Source organism: Hippocampus bargibanti, linkage group LG05 (genome assembly GCF_051943395.1).
Source record: "Hippocampus bargibanti isolate YZ-2025 linkage group LG05, ASM5194339v1, whole genome shotgun sequence".
Taxonomy (NCBI): Eukaryota; Metazoa; Chordata; class Actinopteri; order Syngnathiformes; family Syngnathidae; genus Hippocampus; species Hippocampus bargibanti.
The window spans coordinates 26456210-26475758 of NC_142738.1; the positions used below are offsets into that span (position 1 = coordinate 26456210).

Here is a 19549-nt window from a genome sequence, read left to right on the forward strand (position 1 = left end):
AATAACCATGGATCTCTAAGGAAGCGGCTGAAGGTTCTGCCTGTAGTGAAACCATAATAGTATAGTGTGGCTGTAGAGCCGAATGGCCACTAAGAAGATATAGTGTGTTCATTTTAACTGGACCTCGAGCTAGAGAGAGAGGAAGGATAACATATTCCCAGCCCATTAGATACTGATCGAGTGATGACACACCATATGTGCAAAGAATCGCTGGCAGCTGGCCATTAAACATAATCTCACAGTGTTTCTTTTGTATACCAAGTAGAGCTGAATCCAAAATGACTTTGGAAGAATACTGGTAAACCATGGATTGTGAATTGAATATAAAGAAGCAATTGGTTTCACACTAGCTACATCTATGCACCACACAACCAATGGCCCATGTGCTTCACAGAGAAGACCTGTGGGGAAGGAGGGGGGGATACCTTGACAAGACTACATCAGTGCAACCTCATAAATAAATATATATATATATATTTCTTTTGTCACCCTTGTTGTTTGTCTCAAGACAAACAACGTGCTTCCTGCACCAGTCCAGGCATTAATTTCTATCCACGACTGGGAAATGTGACTGCTGTGTGTCCTGCCACTTTCCAAGTGGTTATCAAACAAAAATCCCTTCACGAAATGACTTTATAACTTGTGACAAGGAGAATATGCTTTCTTGTTACACATCCAATTATGAATATGATTCAAATAGTTCTGAAGAGGAAAGCATACATGTTTGCAATCGATTAAATAATTTATTTCGTGCCATTTTGAGGCAACCTTGGGGGGGGAAATGTCTCACCCAAAAAAAAAGAGGCACAAAATGGCGACCTCCTGTGGCCACCTCCGTTTCCACAGGCTGATAAATTCCTTATATGGAGCTTGGACACCTTCTTCTGGCGGCTTTTGGGTGCAACACGAGGTTGTCAGACCAAACAAGTACAGCAAAATACATTGACTTGATGGAAGGACTGCTACAATGTGTCTTTTTTTTCGGTCAGGGGCGTTCCTTTAGTGACATCACGTACGGACTCGTCACCAACTCAAAATCAAGACTTCCTGAATATTCAGCGCGAGTCTTAAAATGTAAAATATAGCTACAGTCAGACCTCAACTTACGAACTTTCCCAGACAGAGTGTGTAAGGCGAAAAGTGTGTCTCTCAAAAAAAATCCCATAAAAAAACCATTAAAATGGGAATAATCCGTTCCCGGGTTTCCATAAAATAGACTTTTCAACTAAATAAGCCTTAAAACTACACACAACATACCTTATTATATGTATAATAAATGTGCTATTGTATTGTAATGAAAGAAATACACTGCATTGTATCATAAAGTCACTTTACTTACATTTGTGATGGTCATTGACGACTTGATGGAATGGCGTTGGAGGTCCGAGATCAAAGGGAATTGCTGTTTGGAAAGAGTCACATTCCATAAAGACTGTAATTAAAGACATAAACTGTGCTATAAAATAAAGTCGTTTTATTTACCTTTATGATGGTCATTGATGACTTGATGAATGCCGTTGGAGGTCGAAGGTCAAAGGGAATTGCTGTTTGGAAAGAGATGCACATTACATGAGGACTGTAATACGTCTGTGTAAGCTCTCAGTCGTACAGGAGTGGTCCATCGATGAGAAGGTTTCTTCAGCCGTCATCTGTACAAAAGTGAAGGTTTCGGACGTTTCGCCTCCTATCCAAAAGACTTCGTCAGCGAACTTTCGCTGACTGTAATTAAAGAAATAAACTGTGCTGTAAAAGAAAGTTTTATTTACCTTTTTGATGGTCGTTGATGGCTTATGGAAGGAGAGTCACCTTCCATAACTGACTTCCGTGACTTCTCTTCTTTTTTCTTTGGAGACTCTCCGAATCATTTTTGCTGATTAAAAACCTCTTCATTGACACCTGTTGCTTTCTGACTTGTAAGGTCTTACGAAGCTGAGGCTTCACATTATTGTTCATCATGAGGAGAGAGAGAGAGACGGACGCAATGGGAGAGCATTTATACAGCGCACAGTGTGTGACGCGATAGGATGTGACGTAATGTACATGCGACATCATGTAAAGGAAGTCAGGATATGACATATCAGGAAGTCCAAACGTAAACAAAGATTAGAAAGCGATGTTTTATAGATATTTGTAAAGCGAATTACCCCAACAACGTCGGTTGTCCTTTAAGAGTGCATTATAAGATTTGCTTCCTCATCAAATTGTTCCACAAAAGGCATGGGTGTAGACAAACTTTTGATCTGTCATCTGCAGCAAACAGTGCAACATTCATAACCTCAAATAAATGTCAGCAGATTTTATTTCCCAAGTGTTTCAACAATGGAGAGAGTTTTTATGATGTACTATACTGGAAAAATTAGCCGGACCTGAAGAGAAATGACTGTGACGGAAAAGCTCATATCACACAAGTATGTAAAAAGCATGACTTTGTAGAATCAAATGAAATACGATCAAACAGTTTCTCTTCAATTGTACACTGAATTTGAAAAGTCAAGAATTCATTACATAATTTTTCCATATTTTGAATGTTTTCAGTTTCCTAACCATTCTATCATATTAAGAGTAACAGTTGAAATTTAATCCTTGTTCACTATATACTGCTATCCATTTGTATTCGATTAAATTTAATAGGCAGGATTTGTTAAGGCACATATCATACCTGAGTCGGTCCAAAGGCGTCACAGGCAGGTAGCACTGTGAACGACGAGGAAAGACGACACGAGACAACCGTGTTAATCAGCTTCACACAACGGCATTCATGACCATTTACTCATCAAAACATCAATTCAACAATTTCAACATCAGAATACATTCATGTGTAGATCTATACATTCAACATCTATACATTGTATATATCCTCCACATTCGCACATGCTTATGCACGTCTGCCCGCTCGTGTGTGTTGTACTGGGAACTATAATTGACATCCAACAATCCAAATTCATCAAAGCCACAAAATATTCATCGAAGCCACAAAACAAGGTTTCATATATAGCATCGCCCAATAAGTCCCCAATTACTTTAACATCTTGAGAATGTCTAGCACTTATTATTTTGAATACCTGTGAACGAGACAACCGTGTTAATCAGCTTCACACAACGGCATTTATGACAACTGCGCATGCGTGAGCTGAGCCTACATCGCCTTCCTCTGTTCCATCCACAGGCGCGTAGCGCCCTCTCCTGGCTTGGTAGTCTAATCGACTAACATACAATAACAGAGGTCGTTTCTAACCCCCTACACTCTCCCCTGTTTCAAAAGATGTCCCCCGACATCTTGACTATACCAACAAGTAATCCAGTACCAGTAGAAGCACAGTCATCTGTCTGGTCTCCGTCGGGTGGTGTCAATCACATTCAAATGCAACTACATTCAAGTCCATACCGTCGAGGTAGGGTAGCAATAGTGTTCAGGTCGCACTAGATAATGAGTCGTGGGGTAAGGCATGCAAGTATACAACACATTTGCCCCAGGTCTCCAGGCCTGGTATGATGGATGACCCAAGTGTTCATATGTGAATATCTCTCTGGGTCTTAGAGTATGAGTAGACCTTCGTGGCAGCGATTCCATTCCACTTTGTGACGCGGTGTCCGATTCCACCAACTCCGCCGGCGCTCCTGCATCACCCTCATTATCATCCATTACAAGTTGTTCCGGCCTTCCCTCCGCAGGCAGGCTGTCAGCTGGTGTTGGTTTTGGTAATGATGCTGGTACGACCAATGGAAACGCTTCCTCTAGCTGCTGCCCATCCTCTGGTTCCGTAGTTTGTGCCTGGGGGTGGAATTCCGATGCCACAGCTCTTAAATTGTGCGGTTCAGGTTGAGACACCTGATGATTGCCTGTCTTCCTTGTATACACAGGTAACCTTTGGAGATTGTATGAACATCCCTCCTCTTCATCTGAATATCCAGACTCCTGCCCAACTGCTTACCTGCTATAAGCCTGTCTGTCTAGCTGTTTTTTCTGCTTATTTGCCTGTCTGTGTAGCTGTTTTTTCTGTTTATTTGGCTGTTCAACTGGCAAATCATTGACAGACATTAGGAGATTACGGTGCAACACACGGGTAGTTTTGTCTCCGTTTTCTGCCTGAACCTTGTACACTGGTCCATCTCCCATTCTTTCAGTGACCCTGTGGACTTTTTCCTCCCAGTAAGCCCGGAGCTTGCCAGGTCCACCCCTCTCAGATAGGTTCCTGACAAGTACACGATCCCATGGCTGGAGTGCAATGCCTTTAACACCACGGTCATAGTATTTCTTCCTTTTTTTAGAGCTCTTTCGACTGTTCTCGGAGGCAATTCTATAAGCATCTTGCATTGGACAGGCCCACTTACGTGCATATTTCTGTCGGCTTTTTACTTCTTCGTCCGCTGTCAGACCAAAAACTAAGTCGATGGGCAACCGGGGAGACCTTCCATAGAGGAGGAAGAACGGTGAATAGCCAGTGGACTCATGCCTTGTACAGTTGTACGCATGAACTACATGAGGCAAATAGTCTTTCCACTCAGCTTTCCTTTCTTCTTGGAGAGTGCGTAGCATCTGTAACAATGTTCTATTCAGACGTTCTACAGGGTTGCTCTTCGGATGGTATGGGGTGGTTCGGGAATGCGCAATGCCAGACAACTGTTGAAGCTGCTGGAATAGACTGTTTTCAAACTCCCGACCTTGATCATGATGTAGTCTCTCTGGATAAGCGAACCGTGGAATAAAATCACTAAAGATTTTCTCAGCAGCAACCTTGCCTGACTTATTCTTAGTCGGGTAGGCTTGTGCAAAACGAGTAAAGTGGTCTACCAGGACTAGAATATACTCATAGCCTCCTTTACTTGGCTCCAGATGGAGATAATCAATAGAAATGAGCTCAAATGGGGCACTAGTCGTGATGTTGCCCATGGGTGCTTTTTCCGGAATGGTGGGTCGTTTCTGTTTAATGCAGGAACACTGGCGAATGACATAGTTTTCTATTTCGTGCTGCATGAATGGCCAAGGTTGATCACCTTGTGAGCTCCAACATGACCCATGTCATCATGCAGGTGTTTAAGCACCGTCGACTTCAGCTTACTAGGGAGAACGAGCTGTTTCCATTTCCCCGCCTGTCTGTATAAAATCCCCTTGTCCAGTTTCAGTCTATTCCATTCGTGTACTAGTCTCCTTGCCTCTGGTCCCATTTGTCTTTTATATTTGTCATTGGGGTTCCATCCCCTCCTCTTCAGTGTCATTACCTCAGAGATTGACACATCCTCTTCCTGAGCAGCTCTGATATCATCTGGAGTGATAACGGGGACTGTCACCGGAAGAAAATCCTCACCATCAGAGGTGAGTTGCAACACCGCCATCCATGGCACATCCTCCTCAGCCACAGCCTTGTCCCCCTGCCATATGGTGGAAACCACGTCTGGGGGCAAAGTTTCAGTGTACTCCTCTGTGTGTCCCTCCAGCTTAACTGGATAACGCGACAGTGTGTCAGCATCAGCATTCGCCTTGCCTGGCCTGTACTTTATTGTGAAGTGGAAATCCGCCAATTCACCCACCCAGCGATGTCCGGCAGCATTGAGTTTGGCCGTGCTTAGGACATACGCGAGAGGGTTATTGTCCGTGTACACAGTGAATGTGGGTGCATAGTAGAGATAATCTCGAAATTTGTCGCAGATTGCCCACTTCAACGCCAGAAACTCAAGCTTTCCAGAATGGAGATGATAATTTTTCTCTGAAGGTGAGAGTGTTCTGTATCCATAAGCAACAACGCGAAGTTTATCTCCCTGCTGCTGATAAAGCACAGCCCCCAGACCTTCATTGGATGCGTCCGTATTTAACACAAAGGGCAGATTAAAGTTTGGGTAGGCTAAAATAGGTGGACCAGTGAATACATCTACCAGGCGGGAGACCACAGCACTGTGTTCGGGGCCCCACTGAACAGGGTTACCAGAGGGAAGCTGGCCTAACTTGGTGACTTTCCTTTGGCGTGCAGCGGTGTTGTGAACTGGCCTCTGGTCAGGCTGAGTGGCCCCCTCTACCAGTTTAAACAGCGGCCGTGCAATCCTGGCAAAGTCCTGTACGAAGGATCTATAGTAGCCCAAGAACCCCAATAGAGCTCTGACTTCCCCTACATTGCGTGGTTCTCTCTCTTTTAACTGCAAAACGGCTTCCAGGTCTTTAGGGTCTATGCGGACACCATCACTTGACACGAGACGACCCAAGTACCTCACTTGTCGTCTGATCATGTATCCAAGATCTCACAGCACGGTCTTTTCAAAATTTTCCACAATGCATTACCAGTGGATATATTAAAAGGCCAGCCATGTGAATCAAACCTCTAAAGATGGAGCACACTGATTTGCTGTGGCAACCCCGTGAAGGGAAAAGCCGAAAGGAAAAAGAAGATATTAAAAGGCCAGCCCCACAAACCGAGTGTCATTTTCCATTCCTCATGACTTGTACATATGTCATTTTTGGCTGTAATTGTCGGGAGAAAGGGCAGAAAGGATTTCTTTAGAATCCCAAAAGTCATTACAAATTTGGGATTAAACGGCCACCCAAAACAATGCATTTGATCACTGGAATGGTTTTGGTTGAGAGCTGCAATGATTGCCATTGATTGTAGCATTTTAGAGAGAGCTTCACAAAAATGACATGCTTTTATTTACTGCTTCTTTATTAATAATTAATTTTAAAGAATAAAAACAAAGAAACACTGGCTACACAAGATTAAGTAGTGTTAAAAGCATTGCGGAACAGGTGAGTTTTAAGAAATTATTTGACGGACTGAAACTTTTTCTGAGCATCTTCATCTTTATTAAGTTCATGGAGTTGCTTGTTCTCTAGCCACAGGGGGACACAAGCCAGTGTCATCTTGTGCCGGTCCCAAGCCCGGATGAATACAGAGGGTTGTGTCAGGAAAGGCATCCGCCGTAAAAGCCTGGCCAAAACAAACATGCAAATCAAACCTCTGAAGATGGAGGACACTGATTCGCTGTAGCGACCCCTTGAAAGGAAAATAAGAAGAAGAGGAGGTATACAGTTACAGAGGGCGGGGCAGCAACTGAGAAGGCTCGCCAGTAATACGTTATAAGCATCCAAATCCAATTTTACTCATCTTCTGGTGGCGAAGCAGGGACATAGCAGGTTTCCACCCTGTGGTATTGTCTGGGTTATTTGTGTCTCCCACCGCTCACTTCTGCAACCTTCGGATGATGTGTGATTGACAGCCTAACAAAACCTCTGCATCCTACCTCGACTTGTTAGCACTCTGCTGCAAGCTCAGCATACAGTGGGGCCTCGGTTTACGAACACCTTGTCTTACGAACTATTCGGTTTACGAACGTTAAATTTATGAAAATTAAACCGTAGATTAAGCACTACTTTTCACGATACACACCCCCCACCACGGCTGGCGGAATAATCTTCGGCGGAAGAACACCAAAGCACACGACCGAACAGCGCCCCAGCCGGCCTACCTTTCCACACCCCTTTTATCGGAACAGGTCGATCGTCTTCAACGATACTTTTACTGTTATGGGAACGAAAAAGAACCCACCACAGGCACATGTTCAGCCAAAGAAGACACAAAACAAAATTACAGTCGAGGAGAAGAAGGAGATCATTGAGAAACATGAACCGGGGTGTGCGTTTGTGCCGTCACAGGTGCGCACCGTGGCTTTCATGTAAATCTCAGCCTGACACATTTCCCACGCTGTGTGTCATTTCCCTGAGAGTAACTTTCTACTACCATTCGACAAATAAAGAGCCCGGTACCCATTTGCTAAGTCCACCATTCCTACCATCCTTCGCAACAAAGCTTTATACAAATGCGTTATTTACGCAATGCTTTCACGTGACTAATGACACCGAACTTGTCATGTGCGAGTTGACAGCTGGGGTGGGGCCGCCGCTCCCGACCTCCGCCAGCTGCTGTCAATCCCCTCATCACCGATACTGGGACATTTCAACGAGTCGCTGTCACCTCACCAGTGACATGATTACGACGCCTCGCGCCTCATTAGTGTCTTGGACTTGCCAGCACAAGAGTTTGCTTCGCCCGAGGTGATTGTTAGTCGCGATCACGTAGGTTTGTTGCTTTCCGGGATCGTGAGTTTTTTCACCCTGGCGTGCCATTTTATTTTGCCTAGCTTGAGAGGCTTGACGGATCGCCCCTGACCGCCTTCTTTTGTCGCGTCAATCCAGGTCCGTGGAATCATCGGACTCGCGCCTCTTGTTGTAATAAAACCTCTGCCAGCACTTACGCCTCTGCCGCCTGCTTACGCATCTAACCCTTTTTATTAACGTTCCGACGAGTCAGCTATCCCTGTCACGCTCGGAACCTGACAGTATCATTGTGTTCAGCTGATAGAAAAGGCTTGGCATGATGTTACCCTTCGATCCTTGAAAGCAGCATGGAAGAATTTGTGATGTGCAGGCTTTTATTGAACAGTTCCATCCAGAAAAGACTGTGGCTATGAGAATCATCAACATGATGAACGATAATGTAATGCCTCAGTTTCGCAAGACCTTACAAGTCAGAAAGCGACAGGTGTCAATTAAGAGCCATCAACGACATCACAAATGTAAATAAAGTGACTCTTTTATACAGTGCAGTGTATTTCTTTCATTACAATACAATGGCACATTTATTATACATAGAATAAAGTATGTTGTGTGTTGTTTTAAAGGACAACCGATGTCACTTTTTTGTTTCCTAACTGACATCAGAAAAACATTTTAGAGCATCTTAAATACCCAAAACACGCGGGCTGATATTTTTAGTCAAATGCAAAACACCAATAAAAATTACTTAAAGTGTCTAAAAACTACTTAAATTTGAGACCGGAACTTTCCAGTTTCAGAAGGCCCCGCCCCCATGTTCGTGGTGTCACGGCAAGACGTCTTGCCTTGCTCGAGAATCCAAACAATGTTTTCATATTCGGAGAATATTCTTTCTTGTTACTCATCCAGTTATGAATATGATTCAAATAGTTCTGAAGAAGAAAGCATAAATGTTTGCAATCGATTAAAGAATTTATTCCGTGTCATTTTCAGGGGGGAAATGTAGCACGAATGTGTGTCATCTGGGGGGGGGGGGGGTGTAGCACCGAAAAGAGGCAGAATAGGGCGACAAATCGCAGTGGAAAGCTCGGTGGAAACGGGCTGATTAATTCCTTACAATTTCTTGTCAGTGAATATCAAATAGATGCTCGGTGCCACAAAACACAAGGATTCACCATTGCGTTATTTATGTGTTTTCCTTCTAATTTCGCCATCAACACGGATCAACACGAAGTTTTCAGACCAAATAAAGTATTGCGAAATGCATTGAGGTGATGCAAGGTATGTTCTTTCTCGGTCAGGGGTGTTCCTTCAGTGACGTAGGGTGAGGACTCTTCTTAAAACGTAAAATATAGCTATGTGCGGTGGAATCTTTGTAAAATATGCCCAGTAGAAGTCATTTGAAGCCATTTTACAAATTATGGACACAACTTGTACGGCGACGTCGGTTGTCCTTTAAGGCTTATTTAGTTGAAAATGATATTTTATGGAGACCTGGGAACAGATTTTTCTCATTTTAATGGTTTTCTATTTTTTGGGATACTTACTTTTCGCCTGACACACTCTGTCTGGGAACTAATTAAGTTCATAAGCCAAGGCCCCACTGTATTTGACCTTCTTACACTTGAAAGTGGCTCAATTCCCTCCTATTGTTCTGTGTGCTCGAGATGAGGAGTTGTGATCTCTGTTGACCAAACGACTCCCTCATTCTGTTATTAATTAAATGAGTCATATAGCTATATGTCATATTTCCTAAAACGACTGCACCATATATTTCACTCATTACACATGACATGGGCTTGATGAATTATAGAGTTCTTCAATTATGTGGTTTATACACATGGATTAACACAATTGCTTTGCCACACTAACGCACGCAGCTAACTATACTAAAAGTCACAATAATTTCATACACTGCATAATAGATTACCCGCGGCCCGGTAGTCGAGTGGTTAGCATGCCGCCTTCACAGTGCAGAGGTCGACGGTTCGTGTTCCGCTCAGGCCTCCCTGTGTGGAGTTTGCATGTTCTCACCGGGCCAGCGTGGGTTTTCTCCGGGTCCTCCGGTTTCCTCCCACATTCCAAAAACATGCATGGCAGGCAGATTGAACACTCCAAATTGTGGGAGAGTGACTGTTGTTTGTCTCTGTGTGCCCTGCAATTGGCTGGCAACCAATTCAGGGTGTACCCCGCCTCGTGCCCGAAGACAGCTTGGTTAGGCTCCAGCACCCCCAGCGAACCTAGTGAGGAATAAGCGGTACGGAAAATGGATGGCAGTGAATGAGTTTAATGTGTCTGGAATGTCAAATCAGTGAAATTAGTTTGTTTGAACTTGTTTCTGTTAGTGAATTTCATAGATTCTTCTTCTTCAAGCTTATTAGATTCTTCTTCTTCTTCTTCTTCTTCTTCTTCTTCTTCTTCTTCTTCTTCTTCTTCTTCTTCTTCTTCTTCTTCTTCTTCTTCTTCTTCTTCTTCTTCTTCTTCTTATTATTATTATTATTATTATTATTATTATTATTATTATTATTATTATTATTATTATGTCTCTTTCTGTATAGGGTGATGAAGTTCTGACTGTCATTAAAACCAAAGCTCAATGGCCAGCCTGGCAGCCACTCAACCTGTAAGTATTACACTCTGTTACTTTCACCAGTGGAGAAAGGCACCTAAGAGATCATTGAAATTAGATTCTCAATTATTACAATATTAGTAAAGCACTCCAGTGAGCAGCATCCCAGCAATCCATCAATTTTGTCCATAATAAGGGGTTATTTGAACCATGCTTTTTCCTAGACCAGGGGTCGGCAACCTTTACGTCTCAGAGAGCCATTTGGACCCATTTCCCACAGAAAAGAAAACACTGGGAGCCACAAAATCCTTTTGACATTTAAAATGAAGACAACACTGCATCTTTTCATCATCGTTTTTTACCTCTATATATGCAGAAACAAACTATAATGTGTTGCATTTATGAATCAATGAACTGTTACAGAGAAGCGAAATTAACTCCGAAAAAAAGACGTTGGGTTGAAGATTACTTTTCTCTGATTTTGTGCACAATTTCACTCTTGTTTTTAACGTCTGTGAATACATGTTCTGACATCTTAATGAATGATTCTTTTATATATTCTCCGTCTGTGAACGGCTTCCCGTGCCTGACTATTTCCTGAGCGGCCACAAAACTAGCATATGTAACTGAATTTGTAGATTTCATCCACTTCATAAAATGATTTTTGCTCTGATCAGCCTTCCGCATCAGTTCTGAAACGGCTCTTTTTATCTCATCTCCATCCGGATATTTTTGAGCAAAGGCTATGTGTTTGTTCTGGAAATGTCTTGCGACATTTGACTTTTTGTTGTTTGCTAACTTCTCATTACATATAAAGCATACCGGTAAACTCGTCTCGTCAGCAGTGAAGGCGAACGATTCTGCCTTTTCTTTTCTTAGATTTATCTATAGTTGGCCTACCTGGGGGCCGAAAAATTCAAGAAATCGTGTGCAATTTGGCGGTTGTGACCGGATATATGTCCACTGTCGATGGTTGTGATGTATATTATGAGTGACAAAAAGATTGAATATGTTTTATTTTGTATTATTTATAATCACCATAATCTTCAAATTTAGAATTACATTTTGAAAACGAACGAACTAAAATAATATACATTAAATTAAATACTCATTATTTATTTTCTAAAGCCGCAGGGAGCCGCAGCAGGGGGTGAAAGTAGGGGGGGTCGGCGGGTTGACCCCTGTCCTCGACCCTGTTGTCCAGGGTCACCCTGACCCTGAAATCTTTGCTCAAATGATCATGCACAAAACCCCTCCACCATAATAAGGAGGAATAATCTCAATTTTCAATGAAAAATACATGGTCCTGTAATCTGATTATGTATGTGTGTGCAGCAGGCATGTAATTGCAATGGAAGTGAGCTACCTCTTTTCTGTTACCTCAGATTTTGATTTAAGTACTACACAATAATTCTGTTTCTCAGAGGGTGAGGGTGGGGAGCACATAGCATTACAATTCTTACAATAATGAGTATTATTAATTAAAAAAATATTTTACTCACAGATTATTAATAATGATTCACTCATGTCACTCTTCAGTCTAATATATGTTGCATCATGAAATAGCACGCAGTTAAGCAAGAATAGATTACAATTTATGATATAAAAACTCACAACTCACTCACAAATTTACTTGACGTTGATTTCTGGAAAATGCAAAGTGACCTGATTTTTGACAGAAACTAATTTAATTCTGAACTGGTTTTTACACAATCAGGCTCATTGTATGCATTACACACATTCTTCTGATGTATAGCTGTCTGAATGTTTTTGTTTTGCTTTTTGTTTTTTTGTAGACCTTCATCATGGTAGCTTTTTATCATCTGAAATTGTGGACATGTGTGATCCTGGTTTCGCTACGATGTGCATGTTTGATGTCGCTCCCTGTGGAAAATTAACTTAAAATAGAACACTTTATATTACTTAGCTGAAAATGACTTCATTGCATACATCATTGCTGGGTCAAATATATGATTATTTGATCATTTCAAACCCCAGTTGCACAAGGTAAGAAATACTCCTAGTACATAACAAGGGCTTTACAAATGGGAAGTATCCAAAACTGGAGTATTTTAGAGGTCGACTCTGCACCCCTAAAACTATAAGTGATGTTGATTGTAAAAGTATGCTCCTGTGGTGCATAACTACAATTAACAGTCATACTGTAGCTCTTCAATATTTTAATTACTTTTTTAGTGTGTGTAACTTAACTATATGTAATTTACCCTGGCGTGAATGGTAATAAAATTTACAAGCAGTATCGATCACACATTTATGTATCACTTGTCCTCGTAAATGTTGATGGAGAGCTGGAGGCAATGTCACTTCACGTTGGGTCACCAATCAATCACAGGATGTAATTTCATTATCGACCATTGTTTTCAGAGTGGGTGTTAGCACCATGTACTGTATAGTGCAGTGTGTGTTTGTGTGTGTCCCTGTGTGCGTGTGCGTGTTTGTGTGTGTGTGTGCGTGTTTGTGTGTGTGTGTGTGTGTGTGTGTGTGTGTGTGTGTGTGTGCGCGTGTGTGTGCGTGCGCGTGTGTGTGTGTGCGCGCGCGCTTGTGTATATACAGTCAATTTTTCTCTCGGTTTCTCCGCAGTCGAGCAGCTCCATCTGCTGAGTTCTCTGTTGATCAGAACCGCCACTTGATGTCCTTCCTCACCATGCTCGGGCCCAGTCCTGACTGGAATGTGGGGCTGTCAGGAGAGGACCTCTGTACCAAAGAGTGTGGCTGGGTCCAGCGGCTGGTAACAGACCTTATACCCTGGGATGCCGGCACTGATGGTGGTATCACATATGAAGTAATTTCATCGAATTATAGTTTCCCTTGCCATTACTTTTCCAACTCTACATATCAGATACAGTAGAAGCTCAATTTAACAAATGCAGAACCAAATAGACCCTGTCTAATCAGATAAAAACTTCTCAAATATCTTTCATCTTAAAGGGCAACCAACGTCCCTTTTTTGTTTTTTAACTGACATCAGAAAAACGTTTTATAGCATCTAAAATACCCAAAACACGCAGTATGATATTTTTAGTCAAATGCAAAACACCACTAAAAATGACTTAAAGTGTCCAAAATCTGCAAAAAATTGAGCTGTGAATTGGGCATTTTCACAAAGGCCCGCCCCCAGTTCGTGACGTCGCGCCAAGACGTCTTGCATTGCTGGAGAATAAAAACAATGGCTTCAGATTTGGGTAATATGCTTTCTTGTTACACATCCAGTGATGAATATGATTCAAATAGTTCTGAAGAGGAAAGCATACATGTTTGCCATCGATTAAAGAAGTCTTTCCGTGTCATTTTGAGGCATCTGGACTGCAATGTAACGTCCCACAAAAGAGGCAGAAAAATGCCGACCAGCTCCTGTGAGGAATGAATCAGCCCGTTTCCACAGGCTGATACATTCCTTGCATGGAGCTTGGACTCCTTCTGCTGGCGGCTTTTGGATGTAACAGAAGGGTTTCAAAAAAACAGTAGAGCAAAATACATTGACGTGATGGAAAGACGCGACAATGCGTCTTTTTTACGGTCAGGAGGCGGTTCTTTTCTGACGTCACGTGAGGACTCGTCACCAACTCAAAAACAAGACTTCCTGAATGTTCAGCGCGAGTCTTAAAATGTAAAATATACCAATATGCGGTGGAATCTTATTAAAATCCGCCCAGTAGAAGTCTTTTGAAGCCATTTTACAAATTATGGACACAACTTGTCCGGAGACGGCGGTTGTCCATTAAATAGCTTTAAACAACAAAGCGTATGAGGGAAAAGTGCTCCAGATTGCACGACTGTCCATGTTTTATGTTATGTTTTGTGTTTATTATTTTACTTTATGTTAAGTGTTTTGTTTATCGCTTTGTTACAGCTTCAGCTTTTATTAAAGCTCTATATAAATCAATATGTATTGTATTGCATTAAGTTTGTTAGTTACATGATTATCACAACGTCGTTGTACTAAGTTCATCATGTCTACTTGATATCTAATTGATGTCTACTTGATATCTATCAACAGGCAGAGACTAGCTCTGTTGTCACTTTTGTAGTTTCGTTGAGAGACTTTCAGTAGACACTAAGAGGTTAAACATTTACAGCAGCTTGGCAGCAATGTTGTGCAAGAGTGATTTTCCATCAAAAACAATTGATGGCTATAGGTGGTGGCCATGTTAGCAGAGAAGAGGGTCCCTGAAAATGTAATGTAATGTAATGTATGGGCATTGGAGCTTGTTGTATCAACCTATTTATATCTGCCTCTGTTGTCATTGCTGGAGTCAGTTGTATGTGTGTCCCTTAAAGGACAACCGACACTATTTATTTGTTTCCTAACTGACATCAGAAAAATGTTTTCCAGCATCTTAAATACCCAAAACACACAGGCTGATAGTTTTAGTCAAATGCAAAACACCAATAAAAATGACTTAAACTGTCCCAAAAAACAAGTGGCGAGTTTCAGAAGGTTCCCCTTGTTTATGACGTCACGCCAGGACGACTTGCCTTGCTCTACAATCAAAACAATGGCTTCTGATTCAGAGAAGATGCTTTCTAGTTACTCATCCAGTTATGAATATTATTCAAATAGTTCTGAACAGGAAATCATAAATGTTTGGATTGGATTGCATTGGATTGGATTTGCCTTTATTAGTCTCGCAGTGGAGAAATTTACATTTCACAGCAGCAAAGTTATGAAAGGAATGGAACATCTGTGGAAGCTCTCAGTCGTACAGGAGTGGTCCATCGGTGAAAAGGTTTCTTCAGCCGTCATCTGTACTTCTTTGACGTGTCGGACGAATTCGCTTCTTGTCCAAGAAACTTCGTCAGCAAACTAAAGTATTACTGGTAGTTTAGGCCCTATATATATCCCTACTGTCCAGACACGGCGGTGCCGGACTGTGCTATGATAGGTCCCTGCTCTCAGGTTGGGGGGAGCAGAGGACTACTCCCTGCAGCTGCTCCACTGATAGTTCCTATCGTTCTGACTAACTACTGGCCTGATTGCCTATGGCTAATCTGTACATGGAAGAGATGGAGAAACAGGCCCTCACATCCTTCCTGAGGACAAAACCTAGACACTGGTTTAGATATGTGGACGATACTTTTGTCATAATTAAAAAACAAGAAATTCAATCCTTCACAGATCACCTCAACTCGGTAGACATCAACATTAAATTTACTATTGAGGACATTAAAGAGAACCAACTAGCCTTTTTGGATTGTAAAGTAATTATAAAAGAGGACAAAGTGCTAAAAACAGAAGTCTTTAGGAAGGCCACGCGCACTGACCAATACTTATACTTATGCAATACTAACCACCCTTTACAACACAAACTAAGAGTTATCAGAACCCTCCAGCATCGGGCTAAACTAATACCAACAAGCGTTGAAGGTCGAGAAAAGGAGTCAAAACATATCAGGAGAGCACTCACTAACTGTGGGTACCCTCAGTAGTCATTCAACAAATGTCAGAAAGAAAGAATAGGGAACGAAACCAAAAATTATCAAGATACAAAAAGGAGAGGAGTAGCAGTACCTTACATTGCAGGAGTTTCTGAAAAATTACAAAGAGTCCTTTGGCAACACAAAATTCCTACTTATTTCAAACCGGTAAACACTTTAAGGCAAAAATTACTGCATCCAAAAGATAGGCTACCAAATGAAAAAAAAAAGTAATGTAGTTTATTCAATACATTGTAAGAATGAAAATTGTAAAGAGCAGTACATTGGGGAGACTCAACAAATTTTCAAAAAAAGACTTTATCAACATCACAGGGATAATACTAGTGGGCCTCAATCGGCAGTACATTTGCACCTAAAAGCTAGCAACCACTCATTTGACGACAATGAGGTTAAAATCTTAGCGAAAGAACATATATGGTTTGTAAGGGGGGTAAAAGAAGTGATTCTCATAAAACAACTGAATCTTTCATTAAACCGGTCTGGTGGGGTGAGGTTCAATTTGGATCGTTCATACAATAGCCTGCTTACGCAACATAGGATTAGTAATACTGACGAGGTGATACCGGTCGAAGTGGGTCAATCAGTCGTTAGTCAGAACTATAGGAACTATCAGTAGAGCAGCTGCAGGGAGTAGTCCTCTGCTCCCCCCAACCTGAGAGTAGGGACCTATCATAGCACCGCCATGTCTGGATAGTAGGGATATATATATAGGGCCTAAAATACCAGCAAGACTTTAGTTTGCTGACGAAGTTTCTTGGATAAGAAGCGAAACGTCCGGCACCTTCAAAGAAGTACAGATGACGGCTGAAGAAACCTTTTCATCGAAAGGAATGAAAGTAGAAAAACAAAATACATGAGCTGCTGGAAAGACAGCCACTCTCGCGGCGCCGTCTTGAAGTAAAAAAAAAAAAAAAAAAAAAAAAAATAACATGACAACACAAAGACACAGAGAGTCATTCATTCTTAAACATTTTCTTAAGCACAAAGAGGGTACTTTGTTACACAAAGCAGTTCCACATGAAAGAGGAGATGATCAAAGCGTCACTTCACCAGTGGATCAGGGACATCATGGTGGAATGTGCACGTCGACTACAACCTAAATGTTGAAAGCAAACACGCAGCTGTAGCATTCATTGACGAATAGATTGTTCTTAAATCTTCTGTCCCACATAAATCTTTCAATTCCAAGCCGCGACAGTTCCACATCCGCATCGGCGCTCTGCCCTGACGCTCCTTCTTATCGCGGGCTCCTCAAGCGATGCATTCATCTAGCTGCAAACTGTCCAACAGCACCGACCTCTCCGCTGAACAAAGCGGTGCTGTGAAGATGCTGCCCATTACAGGCGCAAAAAAGCACAATGGCCCCAGAGCACAATGAATGGCCCGACCTTCCTCCCATTCAAAAACAGTACTGAGCTGTCAGTAAAGTCTCCTCCTTGAGCGATGCTGACAATCCGAAAATGCACAAGACTGTAGCTCCCAGTCACAAGATGGTGTCCAAGCTCTGTTGGAAATGGGCTGATTTGTCTGCTGGGAATTTGTGTCAACTAGTATTAAATACTTGTCTTGGTGCAACACACAACGATTCACCATCACGTTATTTGTGTTTTCCTTCTAATTTCGCCATCAACACGATGTTTTCAGACCAAACAAAGTACCCAAAATGCATTGTGTGTCACTTTCTCGGTCAGGGGCGTTCTGACGTCACGTCACGTCACGTCAGGAATCGTCACCAATTGGAAAACAAGGCTTCCGAATATTCAGTGCGAGTCTTAAAACGTAAAGTATGGCTATATGGAAGTTTTGTAAAATACGCTCAGTAGAAGTCATTTGACGTCGGTTGTCCTTTAAATAGACACTTGTGTTTACAGTACGTTGGTTTTTGTGTTTTTACGGAACCCTTATTTATCCCCATTTTTTTGTATTGCTTCACACTTACCTGCTTTTTTATATTATTGTATTTTTTTCTTCCTTTTTAGTCACCAAACAAGCCCATCAACCCCCAAGAGAAAATTCGCCCTTTAACTAGTTTGGATCATCCTCAGAGCCCCTTCTATGACCCAGAGGGTGGTGCGATTACCCCTGCGGCCAAGGTAGTGGTGGAGCGTATCGCGAGAAAGGTAAGAAATAGTTCTCTTTTTTACTGTGCAGTGAATAACTATATTTCCCCTTTGTTAGTTAAATTTTAACCAGTCAGTTGATATTGCTAAACTTTATCAGATCAATGTTATTTTTTAATAGTCACAGTGAACTTTAAATATGCAAATTCAATCACAGTATCAATAAAATAAAATCACACCAAAAACCTGCTAATTCACCTTTGTTTTTTTGTGGAATACATTGAACATATTATTTTTGTACATGTTTTCTATTATGTTTTACATACCTTTTAGCTTTATGTTTTGGACAAATGTGGGTATTATTATATATATTTTTTAATTGATCCCTGTTGCCTTTGTCTTTACATAGGGTGAGCAGTGTAATGTGGTCCCAGACAGCATTGATGACATTGTAGCAGACCTTGGTCAGGAGGAAACTGAGAAAGGTGAAGCCGTAGAACAACCCCTGAGAGGAGCCAAACATTTTTCTACATTTGTGTGGCATAGTTCTAAAAACCATGATTGGGCTATGTAAATCAGACACTCATCTTTGTGGCGTGGGACAAAGAAGGAAGACTTCTTCCAAGAAAGAAAATCACATGACTCCCCTTTATTATATGATGTGCTTTTTTATACTTCCAATATCATTTCCATCATAACTGCAGTAAATCTTTCAGTTAAACAAATTGTCGAGACCATAACCCGAATAACTTTTGCAAAAGATAATAATTTCACTGATTGCTGTCGCAAATATGTTGTACTTTCATTTTCCAGGTACTCTACTTCCCTTTCATGTGTCAAGAATATGGGAAATTGTCCTTCTGTGTGACTGTGAGTGCAAATGGTTGTTCGTCTCTTTTTGTCATGCGATTGGCTGGGATGATTATAGAGTGTAACCCGCCTATTGCCCGCCTTGGTTCCGGGACACCTGTCACTTAGATTTGCGTTTAGACCAAAATTTTTATTTTGGTCTATTAGATATTTAAACCCCGCCTTAACGCACAGGTGTCAAAGTCAAGGCCCGGGGGGCAAATCTGGCCCGCCACATCATTTTATTCGGCCCGCGAAAGCAAATCAAACATGTGCCATCAAACAGTGCCATGATGCTCGCTCCAGCCGAAAGGAAAATTTCAAATTGTCATATTTAAACCACAATAACAATCAATATTTTTGACTGCAGCTTTGAAAACTAGTCATTCCTCAATTTATTGTGCACTCTGTATATAATATGTGGAGGAGATGAAACATTCTAATGGTTTCCCCAAATTCATAATGGCCCTCGAGAGGACACCGTAACTACGATGTGGCCCGCGGTTAAAAAAGACTTTGACACCCCAAAAACACATTGAATACCACCAATTTTCTTTTGACTTTTAATCACAGATT

General features: G+C 41.7%; 1 protein-coding gene and 1 long non-coding RNA gene across 4 annotated transcripts in view; one reads left to right on the plus strand and one right to left on the minus strand.

The window, feature by feature from the left end:
• Positions 1–19549, minus strand: part of LOC148898347 (uncharacterized) — a 295352-nt gene that overhangs the window by 84662 nt on the left and 191141 nt on the right. The gene's annotated exons all lie outside the window — the stretch shown is intronic.
• The window catches only part of spon1b (spondin 1b), a 103312-nt gene that overhangs the window by 54724 nt on the left and 29039 nt on the right, over positions 1–19549 (plus strand). For all 3 annotated transcript variants that reach the window (XM_088997507.1, XM_088997509.1, XM_088997508.1), the window contains exons 7-10: positions 10597–10661; positions 13209–13410; positions 18044–18184; positions 18534–18609. In XM_088997507.1, the coding sequence (XP_088853633.1) occupies positions 10597–10661; positions 13209–13410; positions 18044–18184; positions 18534–18609 (484 nt within the window). The remainder of the gene's footprint in view (positions 1–10596; positions 10662–13208; positions 13411–18043; positions 18185–18533; positions 18610–19549) is intronic.